At 34.6% G+C, this 24,435-nt stretch overlaps 2 protein-coding genes across 7 annotated transcripts in view; one reads left to right on the top strand and one right to left on the bottom strand.

The window, feature by feature from the left end:
- Positions 1-4,486, bottom strand: part of LOC128244841 (tRNA-specific adenosine deaminase 1-like) — a 31,852-nt gene extending 27,366 nt beyond the window's left edge. For 2 of the 6 annotated variants that reach the window (XM_052962934.1, XM_052962941.1), the window contains exon 1: positions 4,351-4,473. The gene's annotated coding sequence lies outside the window, so the exon portion shown is untranslated. Of the gene's footprint in view, positions 1-4,350 lie in introns of all 6 variants that reach the window. The other 4 variants (XM_052962935.1, XM_052962936.1, XM_052962939.1 and 1 more) reach the window with 4 other exon arrangements.
- Positions 4,487-6,262: 1,776 nt separating this feature from the next.
- Positions 6,263-23,538, top strand: LOC128244478 (uncharacterized). Its single transcript, XM_052962479.1, has 4 exons — positions 6,263-6,337; positions 21,716-21,885; positions 21,995-22,093; positions 22,737-23,538. The coding sequence occupies exons 1-4, from the start codon at positions 6,263-6,265 to the stop codon at positions 23,536-23,538; spliced, it is 1,146 nt and encodes a 381-aa protein (XP_052818439.1).
- The last annotated feature ends 897 nt before the right edge of the window (positions 23,539-24,435 follow it).

Below are 24,435 nucleotides of genomic sequence, written 5' to 3'. Positions count from 1 at the left end.
ACTTATATCTATATTAATATAGATAGTTCGGTATAAACCCCTAGGGAATTAACATGTATATTTGCCGCTAGGACAAATAGTGTTTAACCCCTATTAGAGAAATAAATATAGTACACCTTGTCTTAGCAAGTTGTTGCTCTCGCAGAAGCCAGCACAAGAATGAATAAAATCCGCTGGTTTGCTGTATTTATACCCATGATATCACGTGACCACATTGGACGGTCCTAACCAGTTGGAATAGTCCATTTTCAACGTTAAGTCTTTTTCATAGGGGGTTTCGCCTTATATTTTCATATTTTCAGAAAACAACATTATTATAATAAATCGCTGTTCGCATCATGATGATTATTATTCAACAATCTTATTTTAATTTACAATCATGTTGTATCATTAACTGTTGTTTTTATTGAGAAATTCACTCTCTACACTAATTTCATACCCCATATTAAAAGTTAAGCATTAAGTGCAGACAACAGTTTAACAACGTATCGCTCGGCCCAAATTTGCTACATTACCCACGCCTCCGATTACCACGCGTCTCGCGGGTATAAACCTATTATTTATTTTTCTTGAACCGAAAAATCCAAACAAATTTAAGCTTAACACAGTTTAATGAGAATTACAAAAACGACATTTACAACACGACGATAAATGAGTTTGATCCTATAAACAAATAAAGTTTCTCCTCAGCTTCCTGCTGTAGCATTGATACACATACAAAAACAAAACTTTACTTCAAAATTTAACAGTTCGCAAAGGTTTCAATAGTGTTTATAATACACTCAGTTTTCAGTTTCAAAGCTCTAATGATGTATCCCGTCCTCAAATCAACCTAATTTTCAACATTTTTTTTATTTTACACACTTTTCTCCTTCTTTACAATCCCATCCTTCATCACCAGCTTCCAATTTTTCAATGTCAATCTTACTACACCCAGGTTTAACTTTGTCCTTAGCCCTATCACATTTCTCAGTGGTCTTATTATCATGCACCATCTGCTTATGTTTCATCATAAATGAAAACCTTTTAAAGATCTTCCCACATTCATCACAACTTGCTTGTTGAGCTAACATGAGCTTTTTCTTCTCTTCGGTACATTGAATAAGATGCTGCTCAAACTTCTCGTTGAATGGTACACTCTTTGTGCATTGCGGGCATATAGGCTGCATCGACTTTCGTACTGTTACCTTTTTCTTGGCCATCTTATACCTTTTTGTTCCAAAATAATTTACTCTTCCGGTATCAATCAAATTTAATCTCGCGGGAATATCACCCTTCTTCATCAACCCTACGCGGTAACAACCTAATTTCCCAACGCTTTCAAAAGCAATTTTCTGCCCATTGATTGTCAATGTGTCCTGTATGACATTGATATGAACAGTATGCAATTTCAAAAAATCAAGTCCTAGTACGACATCAACATCCATGTCTACTACTACAACTTTAATCGGACAACTTGTTTTACCAAGCTGTATTACAAGCTCCGTGCTACCGATTATAACCATGTTACTTCCAAAAGCCGTAATAATTGGAGATTCAAAAGTCGAAAGGATGTGGTAACCTTTAATCATTTCCCATATTTTACTGGAAATTAATGTTAGCGTAGCTCCTGTGTCTATAAGGCAGGCGACGTCTATACTCCCTATTTTAGCTGACACAAATAAACCAGCCGAAGTTTGAATATGAGCTTGTTTTAAGCTTTGCTGTTGTTGTTGCTTATTATTTTCCTTCTTTCCGTCATAAGGTTTACTTTTAATATTTGGACAATCCCACCTTAAATGTTGTTCTGATCCACACTCAAAACATGCTTTCTTTTTGTCAAATTGTCTTTCATTCGACTGTTTACCAAATGATCTGTTTTCAGTATAAAACTGTTTCTTGTACGGTGTTTGCTGATAACTTCTACTACCACTCTCATTTTTACTGAACGATTTCGATTGTGTTTGAGCGTTCAGCTTTGCTCGAAGATGTCGAATTTCTTCCCTCATTTGAGACATGGACTCCCGTGAGTGTTTGTCTTCATCATGGGTTGTAGCCCGTACCATTCCTTTTTGCCGTTTTTCTGCACGGTAAAATGACTCTAGTTCAACAGCATGTCGAACAGCATCATTTAAATCAACAGGCCTAGCCTGTTTTACTTTTAGTCGCATATCTCCATTTATCAATGAATCGATAAATTGCTCTTTTGCGAGCGTTTCTCGCACGTCATTTGGTGCGCTTGGATATGCCAAATTTGTGAGACGGCGAATATCCTGGCCTAGCTCTGACATTGTCTCAGTAGCTCTTTGTTGCCGGTCCCTTAACTGTACCCGGTACAGTTCAGTTTGATTTGGAGGCGCAAATCGATCCTCCAAAGCACTCACCAACTTCTTGTAGTCGGTAGTGTTATTTGCAAGGTTTCCGAATACACCTTGCGCCTGTCCCCTCAATGAAACAGACAGATACAGGCCTTTTTGATGGTAATCCCAACCATTCAAAGAAGCACATGCTTCGAAATGGGCTTTATTGTCCGCCCAGGCACTGGTCCCATCATACGTCGCGGGCTTCATTGTTAGACCCCGACCAGCTGTGCCCCCACTATTGCATATCTGCTGCGTATCTTCTAATGGCACAGTTTCTGAACAACGTACCTTCTTCCTTCGTTCAGTAACGAATTTATCTGGCCTGTCATTATCCATGCACTCCGTCTGGCATGCTATGTTCGTAAAGGAAACACTTGATTTATTTGGCGTTTCAGGCAACAACCGTCTTGGTCTTGTCAATTTTGAATGAAAAGCTGGGGTGGTTTCTATCAGTTCTCGTTTAACAATTGAACTAGGCATTTCCATTCTACCACGCGGTATATTTTCTCTGACTGGTGTAGAAGCATTAATTTTATATGAAGTTATGTCAATCTCTCGTTGCATTGCGTCAATTTCTTGTTGTAACTTCATTATATGGAGCTGTCGCCTTAAATCATCTATCTCTTGCTCCATATGACGTTCACGATCACTTCTTCCGGCCATTGTCGTAGGTTTGTGAATATATATGAAAATTCAAATAGTCCCTCGTTGGGCGCCAAATTTTGTAACGTGCCGGGGCTAACTTTCAAATGGTTATATATAAGATTTTCCTCTTTGGCTACTTTGCCAAAATAATTTGCACTAATGATTATTTAAAATGATTGGATCGTGAAAATAATTATCGTTCAATCAATGATAAATCAACAAAGATTGGAATATTTACAGTTTTCATAGACGCACATATTAAATTATCTAACTTTTCCTATATCCCTAGCTTTTCACTTAAAAACTGTACTTAATAGTATTATGTCAATGTATGGTAAGGACTTTTGAGTTTACTTTCATTACTTCTATTGTTAAGGAGGCGCTTTTCTATTTAATACTCTCTGGTTCACAGTTTATACCATACTTATATCTATATTAATATAGATAGTTCGGTATAAACCCCTAGGGAATTAACATGTATATTTGCCGCTAGGACAAATAGTGTTTAACCCCTATTAGAGAAATAAATATAGTACACCTTGTCTTAGCAAGTTGTTGCTCTCGCAGAAGCCAGCACAAGAATGAATAAAATCCGCTGGTTTGCTGTATTTATACCCATGATATCACGTGACCACATTGGACGGTCCTAACCAGTTGGAATAGTCCATTTTCAACGTTAAGTCTTTTTCATAGGGGGTTTCGCCTTATATTTTCATATTTTCAGAAAACAACATTATTATAATAAATCGCTGTTCGCATCATGATGATTATTATTCAACAATCTTATTTTAATTTACAATCATGTTGTATCATTAACTGTTGTTTTTATTGAGAAATTCACTCTCTACACTAATTTCATACCCCATATTAAAAGTTAAGCATTAAGTGCAGACAACAGTTTAACAACGTATCGCTCGGCCCAAATTTGCTACAGATATATACATGAAGGGCACCTGCAAGGCTTCAGTTCACAATTTTACCACAAACGGAACATTTCTGCCATGTCCGAGTTGTTACGATTGTATAACGAGGTCTATCTCGAAGCTTTGTCGGAGGAGGCCGAGTTATTACGATTGTATCGAGTTGTTCCCCTTCGCATAATTGTTGTCTGTGTCAGTCAACTTTCGTTTTATTGGAAAGGTAAACAACTTGTTTTAATGCATTAAATGCTTGTTTAGTGCAAAATAACATTTCACTTACATGGTAAAATATGAATATAGCTATTTATGATCCATTTCAACCATAAAATACTTCACTTAAAACAATTTCAATATTTTTAAAACACCCCCGTTTTTTGCACATTCCCGTTTAGACGCTAGGGATTGGAAGAATCCCGTATAACACGTCTATTATTTTAGACTACCACACCCTCGTGCTAAGAATAAGATACCAATCCCTCCAAAATAGACACACGAAACTTTAACCCTTTGAGACGACGCAAATTGTCAACAATTTTCGAGCTTTGTATTCAACATGTTTACTTTCATTTAGGTTAGTTGTAAATGGTAAAATTAAAACTAAGGGCGATAACACGTTTTCAATAAATTTTCAAAGGGGAATAAGGCATCTAAAAGTTAAAGCCCGTCTTTAAAAAGTTGTTTTTAACAATATTTATTTCTAAATAATATTTTAAGGATACACCAGGTTAGGGCATAATCAATAAGAAAGGATTTTCTGAGGTAATAACACATGAAAGGTATATCGAGGGCTGAGCGCGAAACTGTTCCATCTGCATTTTTGTAAATTGTTCAGGAGAAGCTAAAAACTGTTTATTTTTCTTATTAAGGCTTTTCTTGTTACTTTATTCAGAAACTTAGTTCAAAATGATGTCAGAAATATAGGTATGACTCAGACTTTAACCAATGCCTTTTTAAAATATGTATTTATTACAATATGTTACTTTGAACAGTTTCGCGGTCAAAGTTGCCTAAAAACTAAACTCTTGTTTCACTGCGAAACTATTCTATATGACATTTTATTTTTAAAAGTATGGTTTATATTGCAATTTTACTATTTAAATGATGGTTCATAACTTTATACACAAAATAGTTGTGAAAATTTGTCACGTTTAGGAAAAAAGCAGCAAATAAATACTTTTTGAAATTAAAATTACTGCGAAACTGTCCTATTTGCCATTTTCGAATTGCACTTCATATATCAGTTACCGAATGTTTTTACCAGATTAAATGACTAAAATTTAACAACTATGAACTGAAACCTTTTTTTTTTAATTGAAAACTGAAGGTAGTAGTTGAAACATAAGATCAATAACATTAATTAAGCATGATTTGCAGGAAAAAAAAATATGCATTTCAAGAAACATTTTTCCTCAGTTGAATGAACAAATAATATAATATTATTGAAATGTTCCCAAGCAAGAAACATGTTTGATCATGAAAAGATGATTGCATGATATCAATATCTATGATGTAAGTTTTTAAAGTAAACTCTGAACTATAAACCTTCTTTTTATTGTGAAAAAAGCCTCTTTATGGGTATTTTTTTACGATTGAGCTAAACATCTTTACAGTTGTACAAAACAGAACAAACCAAAAGTGTGACAACAATCAGTTAAAAAAGTGTGACAACATCAGTTAAAAAGACTACAAATATTTGTGTACTCGTTATATCTGCGATAATGACCAAATCACTGCAATGTAACATCAGTCAGAGTCTAGTGAATCGTGTGAAATTTTGTATGGATATCCTGGACTCAATTAATATTTATTCACATAGTCTTCAGCGGATCATGAACAATCATATTGCTTTTGGTGGCCAGTAATAACTACCCTGTGTATCATCCAAATACTACAGTAAAATATCTCTACTAAACAATTTTAATAATAGTTAATGAAGTTAAAAACACGTATTTATTAGTGTTTGACAAGGATATCTCTTTACTAGCCAGCGCGAATGCAAAACGTCTAGATATTAAAAAACTGTATATATATGACCAATAAATGAACTACGGTAATTAAAATTTGGCGATTATTTTCATCAGATCTGTCAGTCAATCCATTTAATGGAGACATGAGCGTTAACAATAAGGCATACCACGCATGATTGTGGTCACATATCTTTGTGCATTTGAAATGAATCTGCCTGGCAGAATCAGGACCTTTACCTCCCAATTCAACATATTTTATCATTTTTATAATTTATTATGAAATATGGGATCTTAATGGTTGTGACTCAGAGAGCTAGGCTAAAGTGTGATTAAAAATTCAGAGTTAACAAGTTGGTTTGTTATTAGTTATTTTAAATGCCTTGGAAGTATGGATGAAGAGAGAGAGAGAGAGAGAGAGAGACGTAAAGAAACAGAAAAACGAGGCAGGGCATGGATAGATCAGGTCAGTTGCAGAATCTAGTTTGTTCTAATTCATTCAATGGGGATCAAAAGCCTTTAGTTTGGCGAAGGTAGTGCTGAAAGTGATTGAATATCGTTGAGTGGATCCTAACAGTAGTACTTGAACAGACATAGGTCCAACAGCAGACGAAAAGTCGAAAGGGTTTCTAAAGTTTGATGTCCATCGAGGATATAGGCCATCAAATGAAATTTCTAGTGTTTCCACTGATTTCTAGTGTTCACGCCCACCAACAATTATTAATGGCATGTAATGTAATGAGTTCTAACCAGTGCGTACTAAAAATTATAACAACATTACAAAAAATACAACTAAAATAAAAGTAAAATCATCAGACTTAAACTTGATAGTTAAACAAAATATCTGAAAAAATATACAAATATACAACCCATTGCCTGATTTAAAAAAAATCATTGGCAAGGTCTTATCTATCCGTGCAAATCAAGTTTTCATTCTGACTTAAATATTATGTAATATTTTGATGCTCAAGTAAAATATATAGGGAATATTATTTAAGTCGTTGGTTGATCTTTTGGGTTGTATCACTTCGAATTGCTTGCATAAAGTCCATTTCGCAAGAGGCTACTGCGTGATACGGAATCAGTAAACACAGTGTGTTTTTCGAATTTTTTCCCCGTGAAGGATGAGATGAGATGAAATTTTACGCACTATTATGTCAGGGGATGAAACATGCATTCATCAATCTGAGTCTGAATCCCAAAACAGTGAATACGAGTTTGTTCCTGACTCCAACTATGTTCAAACCTTCAGCTGGAAAAGTCATGGTCATTACATTTTGGGATTATAAAGGTATTATATTGACTCTTGATTGAATATAAAGGTCGCGCCGTTACTGAATATTTCTATATACTGGTATAGTTTTACCAAAGTAAAATGTAAATGTGCGTAAAATGAGGCCATGGCTTCGAAATGAATAGTGTAGTTCTGCACGACAATGAGAGGACTTGTTGAAGTCTTAAAAGTTGACAACTCGTTAACATCTTACCTTCTGTCCCGACTTTGCTCCATCTGACCTTTATTTGTTTCCAGAAAAAAAGGATTTCTTTTTGGATTTTTATTTTATCCCAATAGAGCGCCACTGATTGGGGCTGTAAAACTGTATCGTCGACATAGGCACATGTACACTGAGGTTCTCATGAAACATCCACACAACGTGTATGTCAACTTGAGTTGGTATTGATTTACTTATAATACCTTACACGCCACGTATTAAAACTCACCATATTCCTGTGTACTATCGCACCTACTCATTTTAGACACACGTATAGAAACAATTAAAATGGTGCAGGTCATATAATATGTAAGTGTATGTAATGCTATCTATATGTGACACGCAAACAGAATTTTCAACTTGTGTTTAAATAATCAATGTACATACTGATTATTATTAAAAAATACGTTTCATGCAATATTTTAATTGAAATGTCTAAAGCCATTGTGATGATAATGAATTGTTTATGATAAAATGTTTCATTGTAATGTAAAGAGACATTTAAAGTAAGACATTAGACTAAGAAATTGACGATATTAAAATTTGGTTCATACTTGGTAAATAGTAGTCTTTGGTATTTGTTGAGCATTACAGTGTCAACATGAATTGGTCCATGGACAAGGCTCTGTAGATTCCATGAACTGGAGTGCGTGATGAAGGAAATATCTGTTTTTGTGTGCGAATATAATAACTCTATGGTATCGTGTGACATTTTACATGAGTAGTACTTACATGATTGGTGTTGGTCCCCTGGTGGCTTCTTACGCTCTGGATTAAGCAACATTGGTATTTGCCAGGCAGGTTATTGCCCGGCTTGTTCTTCTTTAATTCTTCCCGGCAATGTTTACCAATGAGCTTTTCAGTATATATCCCCAACGCCGATCGCCAGGCAGGGAGTGAGGACTGGTCGATCGCCAGGGAGGGAGAAAGGACTGGTAACATTTGTATCGCCGTCCTTTGTAATGGATCCCGCGTAATTATTTCACAGATTAAAGGGATTTAAGTTATTGACTGTCTGATAAGTACGAATGCAGTAAGCTATGGGGTTGTTTGTAAACTAAAATTAAGTTTGCATGTTTCTTCTATCCGTCAGTAAACAACAACCGATCTCAGACATTGAACAAGATCATACTACGCCGCTAATATTTTGCGACCGTCAAGAACAGCAGTCACGTGGAGTCATGGCGGCGCAATTATTTACTGATAGATATTATGCAAGTCTTTAAATATGATTATATATCACATGTATATATCATACTACAAACCAACTCTTGAATGAGCTTCTATAGGCTGGTCCTATTCTACAAATTATGAAAAGAAGCTCTGGAAAAACTCAAATATGAAGCAACAAGAAATAAAAACGGACTCTCTGAAACGATAATTTAAGGTTTTGAAATTGGTTTACTTGGTTATTTCGGTGCAAATCTATGAGAGAGTCCCGTTCCACTTATAGATATATAAACCTTATTCTGGGACTCCACTTGTAAATATATTTACCTTAACCTGGGACTCCACTTGTAAATATATAGACCTTAACCTGGGACTCGACTGGTTAATATATAGACCTTAACCTGGGACTCCACTTGTAAATATATATACCTGTAACTTTCACCCGAGGACTTCTCATTAATTCTATGTTGATCTATTTCTGACGAATGCACCAATGCATAGTTTTATTAAGTCTATTATTCCATCAAAGCTTACATGTTTAACTAGTGTCAGTAGAATAAGGTAGCATATAGTTGGTGTTTGCATTTTTTGTGTTTACCAAAGACAATACAGGAATGTTCAGTTCATTAATCTAACGATGATCGATTTTGATGAACGTACCAAAAATAACTAATAGAACTAATAAAAAATAGATACCGATGTTGACCATCTACAGAAAATGAATTTCGACCGAGGTGCATTGTACGCCCGATCTATTTTCTATAGATCGCCCAAATTGAACTGTAAAATATAAATATTATATTTAATATATTTGAATGAACACTGAAAACTAATAAAAAAAGACTGATGCCACTATTAGTAATTTTATCAAACGGAAATAAAGAGTACATGTAGATAAATAAATTGATACATGTTATGCCCTGGAATGTCAGAAAAAAACTAAATTGAAAGCCATTTGCACCATTGTGTGAAGAAATACGTTCCAAAATGTTTTTTTGTTTTTGGAATACTTTTTACAGCACACTAAATCACCCAAGTTAATTGACTAGGTGATTGACCTAATAGATTCCTAAATTTGATCTCCAGACAAAAAACCATTTCGGCTAATAAATAGCTTAAGCTGCACTCTCACAGTTTGAACGTTTTGACAACTTCTTTATTTTTTGTCTTGGAACCAGCTAATTTTTGCGAACATCCATGGAAACCAGTTATATAAGAGTGCTGACAAAAAATTAGATCGAGATTTTTATATTTAAGTTCAAAAACTGATGATTTATGCTTTTTTCTTAAACCGTTAGTAACGGTTTAAGCCATAAACATTAATTTTTGAACGGAAATATGAAAATCTAAGATTTGATTTTTTATCTTATATCATTGGTTTGCAGATATTTACGCAAAAAATTGCTCTTTCCCAGACAAAAAAATAAAAAAGTTGTAAAAATGGTATATTTGTAAGAGTGCAGCATTAAAGTGACACTCTTATTCAAATTCGATACATACACAAGTATAACAAACATGAATTTTGAGTGATAAACCTTTAACTGCTTGCTAAATAATGCATTAATGGAAAATATTAATAACTGATAACAATATAGTAACCGTGTATTTAATAGCTGAAAACGCAAAATACTAAATGATTGGTGAGTGCTAAAAAGATTTACTGTGATCTACTATAGTCTCATAACGTAGAAATATGCACCTTCGTTCGAATTAAACTCGGTATCCTTCTTAGAACTATTGTTTTCAGCATTTATTTGTCCTTTTTGGAAAATTAAAACAAAAGTTTTAAATATGGGAATAAGAGTGCATCTTTAAGGCCAACTCGATTTAACGTTTAAGGACAGATGGGTTTGAAGACCCATTAAAAAGCATTTTGAGTTAAACAGAAAAGAGCAGAGGGGTTTACTCTCACGGAAATATACTAGGGGACATTTTGTCTATAGAAATGGCTGCAAACATGAACATGAGAACATCACAATTGTTAGGTTGTTTCAAATAGAAAAAAATGCTCTTCTACACTGAACGTAGCTCATTAAATGTTTAGTTTAAATTGATTTTTTTTTCTCGTGGGATATGCTTTTAGGATTATAACTAGATAAAACTTAGATATTAGGTTTACGCTTATCGAAAACCTCATCTAGCCTAATAATAATAATAATAATAATAATAATAATAATAATAATAATAATAACAATAATAATACTATTTATACTACTACTACTACTACTACTACTACTACTACTACTACTACTACTACTACTACTACTACTACTACTACTACTAATAATAATAATAATAATAATAATAATAGATGATTACCACCACGATAATAGGAATAACACCAATATATACGTACTGCGCATTTACTAAAATATATTTTTCAATTCTCAATTTCGTAACAACTCGTCTGAACTCAAAAAGTTATATCCATTTGTACTGCAAAGTCATAAATGAAAGTCACGATCGATCTCAATCATATACGGTTAGGCCTGGAAAACACAACCGCTGCCCGTCACACTATGCATGATCGAATTATGATTGCACTAAGATTGTAATACGGTTTCAACAGAATAACCCAAGGGTTACATGGTGAGGAATCACGTGACTTTAAAGAGGTTCTCACATGGGTCACCACGGGTCACAACCGATGTAAACAAACAAGTAAGTGACCTTAATTTCTAAATGTCCTTTTTGACAGAATAGGTATGAAAACATTTCTTAGCCCATAAAAGACTATGCTTTTTTCTGATCCTACACGTGTAAAATATCTAAGTTTTGCAGGTATTTAAATGATGCAATCCTTGGCCAAAATTTCAGCGTTGCGTTATTCTACAAATTTCCGTCAAGTTGAAATTTTGGCCAAGGTTTACCACGATTCACAAATATATCAAGATTTGAATTTCCACGAGTTTCTAAATCCTGGTCAATCATAGTTTAAATAACAATGAGTTCCAGGCCTTTGCATTAAAAGTGATAATTATACTTTTATGATAGTGAAATCCCTAAGTATTCCATAGAACACTTGTTTTCCTTTTTTGCATTACATTGAAATAATGGGTAAACCCCATTGGGCAGATTTTCTATTAACTATATGGAATAAGGTTGCAATTTCCATCAGATTAATCTGTTTCTGTTGATGGGTTTTGGTATCACATTGTCCACAAGAAAGCCTTTTGGCACCTCCTGGTTCCATGGACGTCATATGTGGACCAATGTGATCAGTTATTGAATACCAGCGACATGTCAAGTGACAGTGGCTTCAAAGGCAAATGCTTGCTTGCAATACTTTTGCTGTGATGTTTGTTTACCTCATTATTTTTAACATCATCACATATATAACCATTTTAGTAAGGGATTGAACTATTATAGCCTTTGAAAAGCAATCTTTGGCACACACGTACACACGCACACATACGCTCTCATGGACACGTATCACACGTACTAACATACAACCTTTACCATCATATTTTTCGTTTAGAAGAGCATGTTTTGGTCTTCTTATTTGTAATAAGTTCAATGTAAAAAAAATATGTTAAAGGGAAATGGCCATGTGATTTTAATATACTTAAAACTAAGACACACCCCTGACTAAACTTTAAACCTCATTTCGATTATAAACAGCAATCACTTCAGAATTCCGTATAATCACTTGCAACACTCGCAATTAGTTGGTCGTCTTAAAAGGGATGACTATTCTAAACCATATTTTGTCAATTGACTATTGACACAGCATGCACTATGTTTTATACCACAAAACTCAATAAACAAACGCACAACACAAGTTGTCTTAATATTTATGTGAAAAACTACAGAAACAAACTCAGTAGCAAAAAGTTTAAACATAAACCCGGTTTAATGGCACTGGGTAAACGCCAAAGTCATAGAACACACACAAAAGCTCACAAACAAGAAACATGGACGAAAACTTACAAACATTTCGAAATCATTCGGAATCGAGGAGATTCATTTGTCTCAAAGAAAACCTTTACCATTGTAGGATCCCGTTGCGCTATATGCTGTACAGTGACAAGGTGCGCTACATGCAGGGAAAAGGCAGGCTTATTCCGCATATAGCTCTTGTATGTCTAAATGGTGAGTTGGTTATATTCCAGTTCTACTGTATTACTTAGTAAGGACTAAAGAAACCATAACTTTGTGACCAGTTGTTACAAAATTGCATCAAGACAATTAACAGTGCCCCGATTATAGCTCGCTATAAGCTAAATGCGTTACAGTGCCAGAAGCTTTATGCGGTCTAACATACTATTTCAATTTGTACTTATCGTATAAATTTATTAAACAAAAAAGATTGGTCTCATAGTGACATGCATGGTGTCATATGAAACATGTAGCTTTCGATTTTGTATTTATCATATACATTTATTGAACAAATAAAGCAAATACTTCGAATGATTTCGTAGTAAGTTGCATCATGTCCGTTCTTAAAATGTACCCGTATCTCCCATGGTTAAGTCCTTGTCTAGGTACGTGCTCCATTCATGTACTACATTAAAGACTTAACATTTAGGGCATCACTTTTTGCGTGCAGTCACCCATGCGAGTGTCAGCTCTATTGTCCGTAATTAGTTAACTTAAGTCTTGTCTGGAAGTTTTTCGTATGACTTAAATTACCTTTTATTGCAATGTGGGTGAACCTGGAAAAAAATGTTACGCTTTCTTGTTACGGGAGATCTGCTGTAATTTAAGACATTTGAGGATTGCTCATACAACCATGTTTGTAGCGGCTTCCTTTTTTTCTGATGCGTTGAAAACGCCTTACTATTTGAAAAAAATGGCCGAACTCTTATGTTTTTTGGCAGAGACGTTTACATGTACATGTATTTCTAAACGTATTTATACTATCTAATTTTCTTGCAGTCGCGGCCATGTTTTGCGAAACATTATTCCATTCTAGAAACTAACCCGTAATATTCCCTTGGTCGTACCAGAAATCCTAAATGCATACCATTAGTTACCTAAAATACCTGATTTACCGCATTTAGTCAGGATGTCTGGGCACATTCCCCATTCAGGCAAAACAATGAAATCTTTTTGACAGATTTAATCATCCAGAAAGGCTTCATTACTAAATGTAATGACCCAGATATGATGCCGGTTCTTGTTAAATGTGCCATATAACGTTTTGTCTACGAATGATTGCATCTGGATTTACATTAAGACGCAATGCAAGGCCTTATTGCCTATTTGTGTTCTATGATAGAACGATGCCAAGCAGATTATGCGTTTTGCAAAGGTAAGCAAGAATCCAAAAACCACTTTGAAACTGTTTACTTTCTAATTTAACAGACTGTGAACTTATTAAAATAACAATTAGTACAAGAACGAATATGCAGATTGATATGAAATTGGATTAAGATCGCCTTCGATTTGACCTACTTTATATAACTTTTTTTAATGATCTATTCTAATTCCACCAGCTGTTTTTATTCACGGTTAGCATATTACTAGTACACGTTTGCATTGGTTTCACAGTTATGTTACATATGTTTAATCACCATCCCGTTTTCAATCGCTACTGGATATATATTTATATTTAATATGCACTATGCCCGTTTTGGAAACAGATTACATCATTGCTTACCGGATTGTTCTTGAATGAAAGCGATAAAGCAAATACACAAACATGTGTACTATAAACTAACTAATATAGTACTCGAACATTTTCAACGGTCTGTCAGTGAGGAGTGGTTTGTAAAATGACAAATGCACTACTATAATAATGTCTAAAGTTACTAACGGATCAAAATGCACACACACGCGTATAATTATCTTATTAGTACTGGTTAACGCTGCTTCTATCTCTAGTTTTTCTATGTATACGTTTGCGTATGTAAACGGCAGCGGCTTGCGAGTCACACACTAGCTGTCAGTAACAGGCATGTCATTCACCGAACCTATATGCATTTGACAAGTGTAATCCACATTACTCCAGAATGAAGGCATTTCCTTTCTCATGCTTCTCATACGTTTACAATGAATTAAATATAATCTCATCTGATCTATAATAATATATGTCTGTAGCACGTGTGAGTTTTAGCGCTAATAAACCGGTTTAAACGTGGTCAAGCTATTTTATGTCGTTTATGTAAGTGCCCTATTTGAATATTTGCATTTACAGGCATTTATCCATGGCATATTCAAAACAACATACAATTCAATGGTATCGCACGATTATAACTACAACTACTACTACTACTACTACTGCTGCTGCTGCTGCTGCTGTTGCTACTGCTACTGCTTCTACTACATTCAATGGTATCGCACGATTATAACTACAACTACTACTACAACTGCTACTACTGCTGCTGCTGCTGCTGCTACTGCTACTGCTTCTACTACTACTGCTTCTACTACTACTACTACTACTACTACTACTACTACTACTACTACTACTGCTACTGCTACTGCTACTGCTACTGCAACTGCCACTGCCTCTGCCGCTGCCGCTGCTACTGCTTCTGCTTCTGCTCCTGCCACTACTACTACTACTACTACTACTACTACTACTACTACTACTACTACTACTACTACTACTTCATTTTTTACTACTACTTCTACTACGTCAACAACTACAACTACCACTACTACTCTACTTCTTCTACTGCTACTGCTGCTGTTGCTGCTGCTTATGTAGCATATGCTACTGCTGCTGCTGCTGCTGCTGCTGCTGCTACTGCTGCTGCTGCTGCTGCTACTGCTACAACTACTACTACTACTACTACAACCGCCACAATGATAACGTCTTTATTTTAGGAAGGTAGAACCATATCAATACTTATTAAAAATATTTTGCCCAATAATAAACCGTTTATATAAGCGAGAATTACAAACTGTATCTTTAATAATAACATGACAATTCATTTAATTTAACATCATTCATTCACCGAAAGACACCCGATCAATTACATCATATACAGTACATTGTTGTAATGGACAAACTGATATGTCATAAATATAAACATATAAACGGAATTACTGCGGTGCGGTATTTAAAAGATGAGTTTTATATTAATAGTTGAAGTCAGGTATTCTCGACTCATTTCTTATCTATTCTGCGATGTCTTTCCATACCTTCATATTGTAGTAAGAAAAGGAAAAGTAATTTGTTCGTGGTATTTTCGTGAAAATTAAGGCATGTTTTGAAGCCGGTCTCAGTGAATAATATTCTTTGATTGCCAAAACAATCATCTCTGTCATGTTTTTATATACAAGAATGACACAGTGATATTTGCATCTGTCAGTTTAAGTTCTCGCAACAATCCATCGGATAGAGATCGCTCAGGAATCTTAAACAAATAATTTTGCAATCCTTCTTTGCAGGGTCTTTACTTTATATATGTACCAATTCTAATCTTCACCCAAATATGGCAAAAATGGTCAAGTATTGGAAGAATATACGAATTGTTAAACGTACCTTTCATTTCTGTTAGGTAAACATGATATTTTTCAGAGGTTATTTTTTAAATTCTCGAGTTAATTTCTTTTCAAACAAAGTTAATTTGTGAATGCCAATTTAGGTCATTATCTATGTAGATTCCAAACAGGTTTTTGTACATTTACATTTTCTAAGATTATTTCATTGATAGTTAAATTTAGATTAGCAGTTTGATTTATCTCATAGTGTTACTGTACCAGGTATAACCATGCATTTTGATTCCAGTTGGATGTAAGGACATATTATTTATTTTTCGCCAATCGACGATGAATCACAGATTACTTTGAACTTCAATGCTTGATAAATTTCTACCAAATTCGGGCAAGATTGAATAAAACTCAGCACCAGATATAACAAAACACATTTATCAGAAACAATCGTGTGTTGGGAACCATTATACAAAAACACATCAATATTTATAGGCAAATCATATTTTTATATCTCCTGTTAGGAACAAAACAATATAGTTCATTCCGTTTATCTTTAGCATTAAAATCCTATAAGGTTTCCTTATTGTTCCATTTTGTTGTGTTATTGCGTGATAATTTGGGAAAATCGAATATGAAAGAAATATGATATAAGTTTGTATCAAATAGGATATTCTGCTTTTTGTGCTGAGGTAAACATATTGTGATGCTCGTATTTATGTACGACTTAACCTGTTTCTATACATGTGTGGAAAAGATAAGAAACCGCAAATATCACTAGGTCACATGTTCTTCAATATATGTAAACGCTCTATAAGGAATGCCAATGAAACGTATTCATACAGTAGCAGTAGTTCTACGTCATGTTTGAATGGTCATGTTGGGTACGTAGTTTTTAGTTAAATGATAAAAACACATTATCACTCTTAGAACCGATGGGGATGTGTCATAAAATAAAAAAAAAAACACATAAAGACCCAATCTTTATGACACTTGGTCAGAACAAAACATTAATTTAAGGTCAAGTATCAAGTATCGGTATGAGTTATGATCGGTCAAAAATTAGAATCCAAGGTCAAATGTGGACGACACTTGGTAAAAAGTTTGTATTTTAAGATTGTGCTCAAATACGATGCTAATGCCAAACATAAACTACAAGAGGGACACACGACGTACAACACAGCAACGACCAATCGCACGTGAAGCTTAATATATACATTATTAAATTTCAGTGTGTGTATACCACGTGATAAATTACGTCATATATGCTTCGTCGGAAGGCAACATTTTGCTTAAAATGAATACTTAAATGAAAGATAACTTTTCCTGTACAACACCTTTTTAAATGAAACAAATGGCAGTGTATGTCTCTTAAAGAGCCTCGCATTTGTTTTATCGCCGAAATTTGATAAGGTCATTATCGACAAACCTGTTTCCAAAATCATGTTTTGACAGTGCTCCATCAGACGGCCGTATTGTGAAAAGGTTTGTCGAAGTGTTTAAAGAAACTAAACTCTCAATCAAACCCTGGTAAAAGACCAAAGGCAGGGCTCAATAAGCGGCATAGACTACGCTGTATTTCATTTAAAATAAATCAAAATATTGCCTTCCGACGTAGCAATTATGACGCAATTTATCACGTGGTATACACACACTGAATCTTGAGGTTATCGCATTGGAACGGTCAATGGGGATTTAAACTAGTTTATGGAGTAATCGTGTACAACACGGTTATTACCAGTAATAACCACAAAAACCTATTTTCTCAGCTATGGCATAAACTACATCACCCGAATAACCCATGATTAAAAAACAGTGTTTTCTGAGAGCTATATTCTTGATGCTCATTTCTGAGCATGTACACAACAGGTGTCACAATGCTGTTGTTTAAATACCAGTTCATTCATCTGGTGGCGAGTTGCACGAGTAACTCTTCCTAGAATACGTCTCTTACAGCTCTTTGACGTCCAACGTTTGTGTGGGGAGAAGAAAAAACCCCCAGACAAAAACCCGGTATTTATCTCAAATCATCGTGATATCAACAGCAATCCAACGTGGGTGTTCACATAAATATTATTCTCAACTGAAACTATATTAAAAAGTTTTACAAATAACATCAAATCAGACTGTCTGGAAACAATTAATTGTATTGCAAATAACAGTGCTGTTCTGTAGCAACTGGTTTAACAAGTGCGATTTTAACAACGTATTAATTCCACTACAACTTTAAGCGTTATCCCCAAAATGTATTCAGTCGGTACATGCTATTTTCCAAAGTTCAATATTTTCACAGTGCAATAAATTCCTTTGCGACTTTCATGTCAACTCAATATGCTCAACTAGGCCTGAAAATACCACGATTGAACAGGCAGTCTGGGAGGAGTAATCCGGATAAAGTATTTTCAACGGAATGCCATTCGGTAAATGCTTGCAATGCTCTAGTGTAACAAAGTAGTTATCAGACAAAAACTACCTTAATATTTGTCCGATCTTTATGCAAACATGCATAACTAGACAATATTTTGAATTGACACCAGAAGCTTTATTGTAATTGACGCAGTAGGTTTAGATTTATCCGGACATCTATTTACCCAGACAATGTTTAAATGAAGTATTGATCAAAGCCTATATTTTGCGGATTTCTGAAATAATTGTCTGGTATTTATTTCTGAGTAATTAAAAGTGATTATTTTTATTTTGTCCGACATGTTTATAGAAACGTCAACGCGTGTTCAATCCACGACTAATAAGTATGACTATTATGTAGGTTCTTCGTACACTATATTCCTGTATCTTTATGGATTATTAGTCACAAAAGCCTGAAGCTTTAAGACTATTTATATACATTTAATCATGCATTGTCATACAAATTGAACCCTACTTAGTTTCATAATTATCACAATGCCATACAATGATGGCTTACCACTTAACAAAACTCTTTAGGTAACAATGACAGGTAATATGACAGGGAATCTCTATATTGTATTCACATTGTTGCTTAGATGACAAATGATGGTAAAATATCATCTTTGTGTAAGCCGAATGTATCAGACCTCGAACTGACACGTGATCTGTCTGAACTGTCTATCTATCTGAAAAAAGCGTATTGCAAGAAAACAAAGGTGTTTAAACTGACCGTAATTATTTGATTATGATTTTAATTAGGATCGGTTATGATGGCAAATGAAGTATAGAGGATCAATTGTCATACCCTTTGTGGTGTCCTCATCGAATGAGCCGAGTTATTACCCCTTCTGGACTAATTTGAGTTTTGTCTCTTTGTAATGTTTTTCCTAAACAGTAAATGTTTCCGCCATTCAAACTTTATCTTAAAAACAGCAAAAACAAGCAAATTAAGCGATCTTCTCAAACAATAGAGCACATTGAATAAGCCAAAGTGTCAACCTACCTCCCTTTTAAATGAAAATTTAATGGAAACTGAACACTGAAAATCACTATATATTCGGCGAAAGTCAGGTCAAAACTATTTTGATAGCAAGTATTTAACTATCAAACGTATGCTAAGTCTATACCAACATCAATAACAACATGATATTAAGGGTAAAAATATCATAAAACGGGAGGTTGTCATAACAAACCACAAGTATGCCAGCTGAGAAGATGAATATTAAGAAGGGGCGTGCTCGACACATTGGCGATACAAAACGTGACGCTGACAATAAAATACATAGATACATAAATGAGGCGTGCTTTTAAAATCTTAGTTTATGAAAAAAATATAAAGCAAACAAATATAAATACAAACATTACCTTTTATTAAAAAAAAAAAAAAATGTAACCAATATTTCCATCCGTCTAAAATATTGCATAATTTAACCTAAACTATGAACTACGGATATAATTTCCCTGTTACATACTGTGTTTACTGATCAACTCTGCAATACAACCAAAATTAAAAATGGTCTTTTCATGTAGAATTTACTTGATTTTGAAAATGGATAACAATGTTATTTACAATAGCATTGACACAATTTTGAAACATTCGCCGCTCAATGATTAAGGTCATGCCGTAATACCACTATATAGTTATTGAATAAAACGTCAAAAGAGTGCTTGATTTTGTTTTGTTTCACTTAATTTAATTTACGCTTCTATTGTCATGTCGTTCCTAATCAGCTAAAAACTACGTTAAGGTACATGACCACGTTACTCCGAAAAATATGAATGTCGGCCGATTTCAATGAAACTTGGAACAAATAATCGTCAATGACTCTACTTTAACGAGGTGTAATTATTTTTTTTCGAATCCCGTCTTTTGTTGATTTACAGCGCCACCTAGCGGACACGTGCTATTTGGCGCTAACATTGATAAAACCGTAAAAAAATATAACTTTACGGCTTTTTTTTACAAAAAAAAATCGGAATATAATTTATTGTACGATGAATAAATAATCCTATAATTTTAGTATAAGTATTTAAGAAAAAAATAATTAATTTTAAGTTTTATGACCAAAAGGCTTTAATAAGAAATCGCCAAAAACAGATACCCATCGGTGAATTTGACGTATTTATCTCGAAAACGAACTCGGGAAGGGTATGTTTTTATTTAGTCATAGGAAACGGAACGGAATAATGAATAAAATTATGTAAAAAAATAAAAAATTGACGGTGAGGTTAATTGCTAAAAGATATAAGTAACCTAAGAAAATTGATAGATTAAGCGTGATTTCTACGCCACCGTCAACGTCAATAAAAACACGTCAAGTTAGTGACGCCATTGGTTTGTTTGATGCATGAGAATAGTTGTGCAGTGTCATTTTGTTTATGCAAATGATTTTAATTTCACTGTTTGCAAATGTTGTGAATTGCAATCAGAATTACGAACAAAGTCAGAATACTGATAATATTGTTTGCCATTTGTTATATATGTTCTGAATTGATATTTAGTAGTTATGTATACGGGAGCGAACTAATTAACATTAGTAAGCTTTCTAAACATATAATTAGATAACGAACTTAAGTTTAGTAGAAATGCCGCGAAATTGTCAGTTATACGTTACTGACGTCATTTTAAACGGATTGTCCTTCCGGGCACGTTCCGTTAACAACATCCGGTAAAGATGAGGAGGAAAAAAGGTCAGTTTATTTCTAAGAGTAACGCAAATCGAGCCTCAATAATAAACAACGTGAATGTGGAGAAGAAAACATGCATTTCTGTTCCCGAAACCGTCCCGCCTTGGCTAGAAGGTCGCAGAGTCGTAGAAATCGGTGTAATTTTGGAAAGATTAAGCTCCTGTAGTTCTTGTGGAAACAGTTTTTGCATCAATGGCATTGTAGGGGGAAACTATATATGGCCTTGGATCTATCCTTCATATCAGCTGCAACACGTGTAGGATGGTTAATCTGGTGCCTACGGGAAAACGGCATTCCACGAGTGACGGCTCCGCAGCTAGAAGATGTTTTGATGTCAACACTTAATTAGCTGCTGGTAAATTTTGTCACCATATCAATAGCCAGCGTTGTGCCAACAAATGTAGCGAATGATGTTAGACTTGGCACATAATGTATAAGTGAATTAACGTCAATACATATAAAAAACGCCCTGACATATTGTAACGAAATTTGATTCCATTGATTTCATTTCATAGATTCGTCATTTCCTAGAAAAAAAAGCATTATTTCTAAAACAACATTTAAAGCAGTAAAATGAACAAAAGTATAAAATGAGTGCACCATGATTATCGATTATTATGTGAAGGCGTCAATAGCGCTTAGTTTACTTGGTCGAAAACATGCTTGTTGTATATCTCTTTTAGCGATGATCAACGCAGGTGTAGGAGTCTCAGATCAGTGCGATATTTGCTGAACTCAATCTGCCTGGAATCAGTAAGACCGCACTGAAGGCCCGCGAGCGAGAGATCGGACCATCTATTGAAAGAGTGGCCGAAATCTCGTGCACCACCGCTATTCAACAGGAGATGAAGTTGCTTCAAGCAGTTAACAACATGTAAAATATTATTTCAACACGCTTTTACCTGTGCATAATTAAATATCTAAGGATGAGTTACTACTGTTGATAAAATATAGATGATGTTCAATGAACATTCCTCATGCAGCCCAACCTGGTGTACGTCTCTAAGGGACGAGAATTACCGACAGGCGCACATACTGCAGGGTACCGAATTGAGAAAAGATTTCCAGAACGTGATACACGGGTACGCACTATATATGTCTTACACATTTTACGTGTTCTTCATTTTTGTAGCAGGGGTCATGCAAATGATAGTTATAATAATAATGATAATCAATTTCGTAAAATGAAGTTTATTCAAACCTGAAATGTTTGATGTTAATTTTAGCCATCAAGACTCGTGAAAAAAAGGCTTTTATTTTTAATCGAACAGTATTAAATCTAATCATTAAAGTGACTCGCTCAAATATCGTCTTTGAAGACCACAGTTTTCATTTGTGTTAATAATGCGATTGAAAATTTATCACGGCTATGGTGTTGCGTGATTCGTTGATTGACATTATCACGTGATGTTATCAATGTATCCTTAATAGGTCAACATATCCAGCATTTGTTAAAGTTCCCGTGGCCGTGTGGACTAGCCGGATGTTTTCTATTTTTCTTTTTGACTATAATGGCGGGAGTACGAACCCCACTAAACCAAAATACTTTTTTATGCTCTAAAACTTTTTCTGCTATTTAGATATCATAGAGTAATATAATTATAACATTAGTGTTTTCAGATGCTATACCGGGAAAACATTTTGTCTAAAAACACGGTCGAGTCACTTAAAAGTCGCATTGATTACTAAACGTTAAATTACAATATGCAATGATTCAATTTTCAGGTACACAAATGAGAGTATGTTGGAAATTCTAGCCCATGTGCAAAGTACTAACGCCAACGAGAACATGAATCACATGGTTGCAAGGAAGGCGCCAAAGACTGTCACGTATTCAGAGTCAGAGAGCCTCGACTTCCGGGTGTCCGCTGCGGTATTATACCAGCACTGTAAAGAAGTGACGAGCGTGGCAGCCAGCGAAGCACTTCTTGCCTTCAAACGCTGGCTTGAGGCATTTGGAAGTCATATTTTGCTTGTGGCACACAATGTCATGTTTGACGCAAGACTGTTAGTAGCAAAATATCAAGAAGAAGGAATAACTGTCCCAAAAACTATAGGCTTCGCAGACAGTCTGCGTTTATTTAGAACAGTTTACCCCGGGAGACAGAATTACCGCCTGGCAAGTTTAGTTCACGATATTGCAGGTGTAGACTTCGGAGCTCATGATGTCTCTGAAGACGTGTACGCGCTTTCTTCAATTCTCCAGTTGCAAACAAACCTAGATAAACTGTCGAATTGTGCTACTACTGTGTCATCCGTGAAATTCAAACTTCAGGAATTAAACAACGAAAAAATATACAAGGGATCATATACAACTTTTGTTGAGTCAAAAATAATATCAAAAGCACAGGCCACGCGCCTATCTAGGAGTGGAATTTCAATAGAACACTTGAAAAAAGTATATTCAAGATCGGGCCTAGATGGTATGCAGGCTGTATTGAAAGATCGGGGCGCAGGGAAATTTTACACAAAAGTGGCATCAGCGCTTGATGCAGTTTTTAGCGAGAATAAAATTAATTTAAATTAGAATCGATCATGGCTTCTGAGTTTATCCCAGTTTTAATAGGTTCATAATAACCGTAAATTCTTGTTTCAATTCTGTAGATATATTTCAGGCAGTAAGAATTTGATTTTCCCACTATTTTCTGATATTCTACTTAGTTCTGATACAGGAAAATATTTAATTAAAAATAAAAAAAATACAGATACCATCGTTTATGGACGAATACAACGTTCCATCCACAACTATTCTCATGCATCAAACAAACCAATGGCGTCACTAACTTGACGTGTTTTATATTGACGTTGACGGTGGCGTTGAAATCACGCTAACTCTATCAATTTTCTTAGGTTACTTATATCTTTTAGCAATTAACCTCACCGTCATTTTTTTATGTTTTTACATAATTGTATTCATTATTCCGTTCCGTTTCCTATGATTAAATAAAAACATACCCTACCCGAGTTCGTTTTCGAGATAAATACGTCAAATTCACCGATGGGTATCTGTTTTTGGCGATTTCTTATTAAAGCCTTTTGGTCATAAAACTTAAAATTAATTATTTTTTTCTTAAATACTTATACTAAAATTATAGGATTATTTATTCATCGTACAATAAATTATATTTCCGATTTTTTTTTTGTAAAAAAAAGCCGTAAAGTTATATTTTTTTACGGTTTTATCAAAGTTAGCGCCAAATAGCACGTGTCCGCTAGGTGGCGCTGTAAATCAACAAAAGACGGGATTAAAAAAAAAAAAATTACACCTCGTTAAAGTAGAGTCATTGACGATTGTTTGTTCCAAGTTTCATTGAAATCGGCCGACATTCATATTTTTCGGAGTAACGTGGTCATGTACCTTAAACCCGCTGTATCGGATAATTCGTACTTTCTGAAGTCAAGTAGTCCCGGAAAGGTAAATGGT

Source organism: Mya arenaria, chromosome 8, assembly GCF_026914265.1.
Source record: "Mya arenaria isolate MELC-2E11 chromosome 8, ASM2691426v1".
In the NCBI taxonomy this organism is placed as follows: domain Eukaryota; kingdom Metazoa; phylum Mollusca; class Bivalvia; order Myida; family Myidae; genus Mya; species Mya arenaria.
The sequence above is the reverse complement of the archived record's forward strand: the minus strand, read 5'-3'. Positions and strand labels throughout refer to the sequence as shown.

Coding starts and splice junctions, on each gene's coding strand:
- LOC128244478 (XM_052962479.1), top strand. CDS start 6,263: ATGGATGAAGAGAGAGAGAGAGAGAGAGAGAGACGTAAAGAAACAGAA. Junction 21,886..21,994: donor CTTCAAGCAGTTAACAACAT/GTAAAATATTAT, acceptor TTCCTCATGCAG/CCCAACCTGGTGTACGTCTC. Junction 22,094..22,736: donor TTCCAGAACGTGATACACGG/GTACGCACTATA, acceptor TTCAATTTTCAG/GTACACAAATGAGAGTATGT.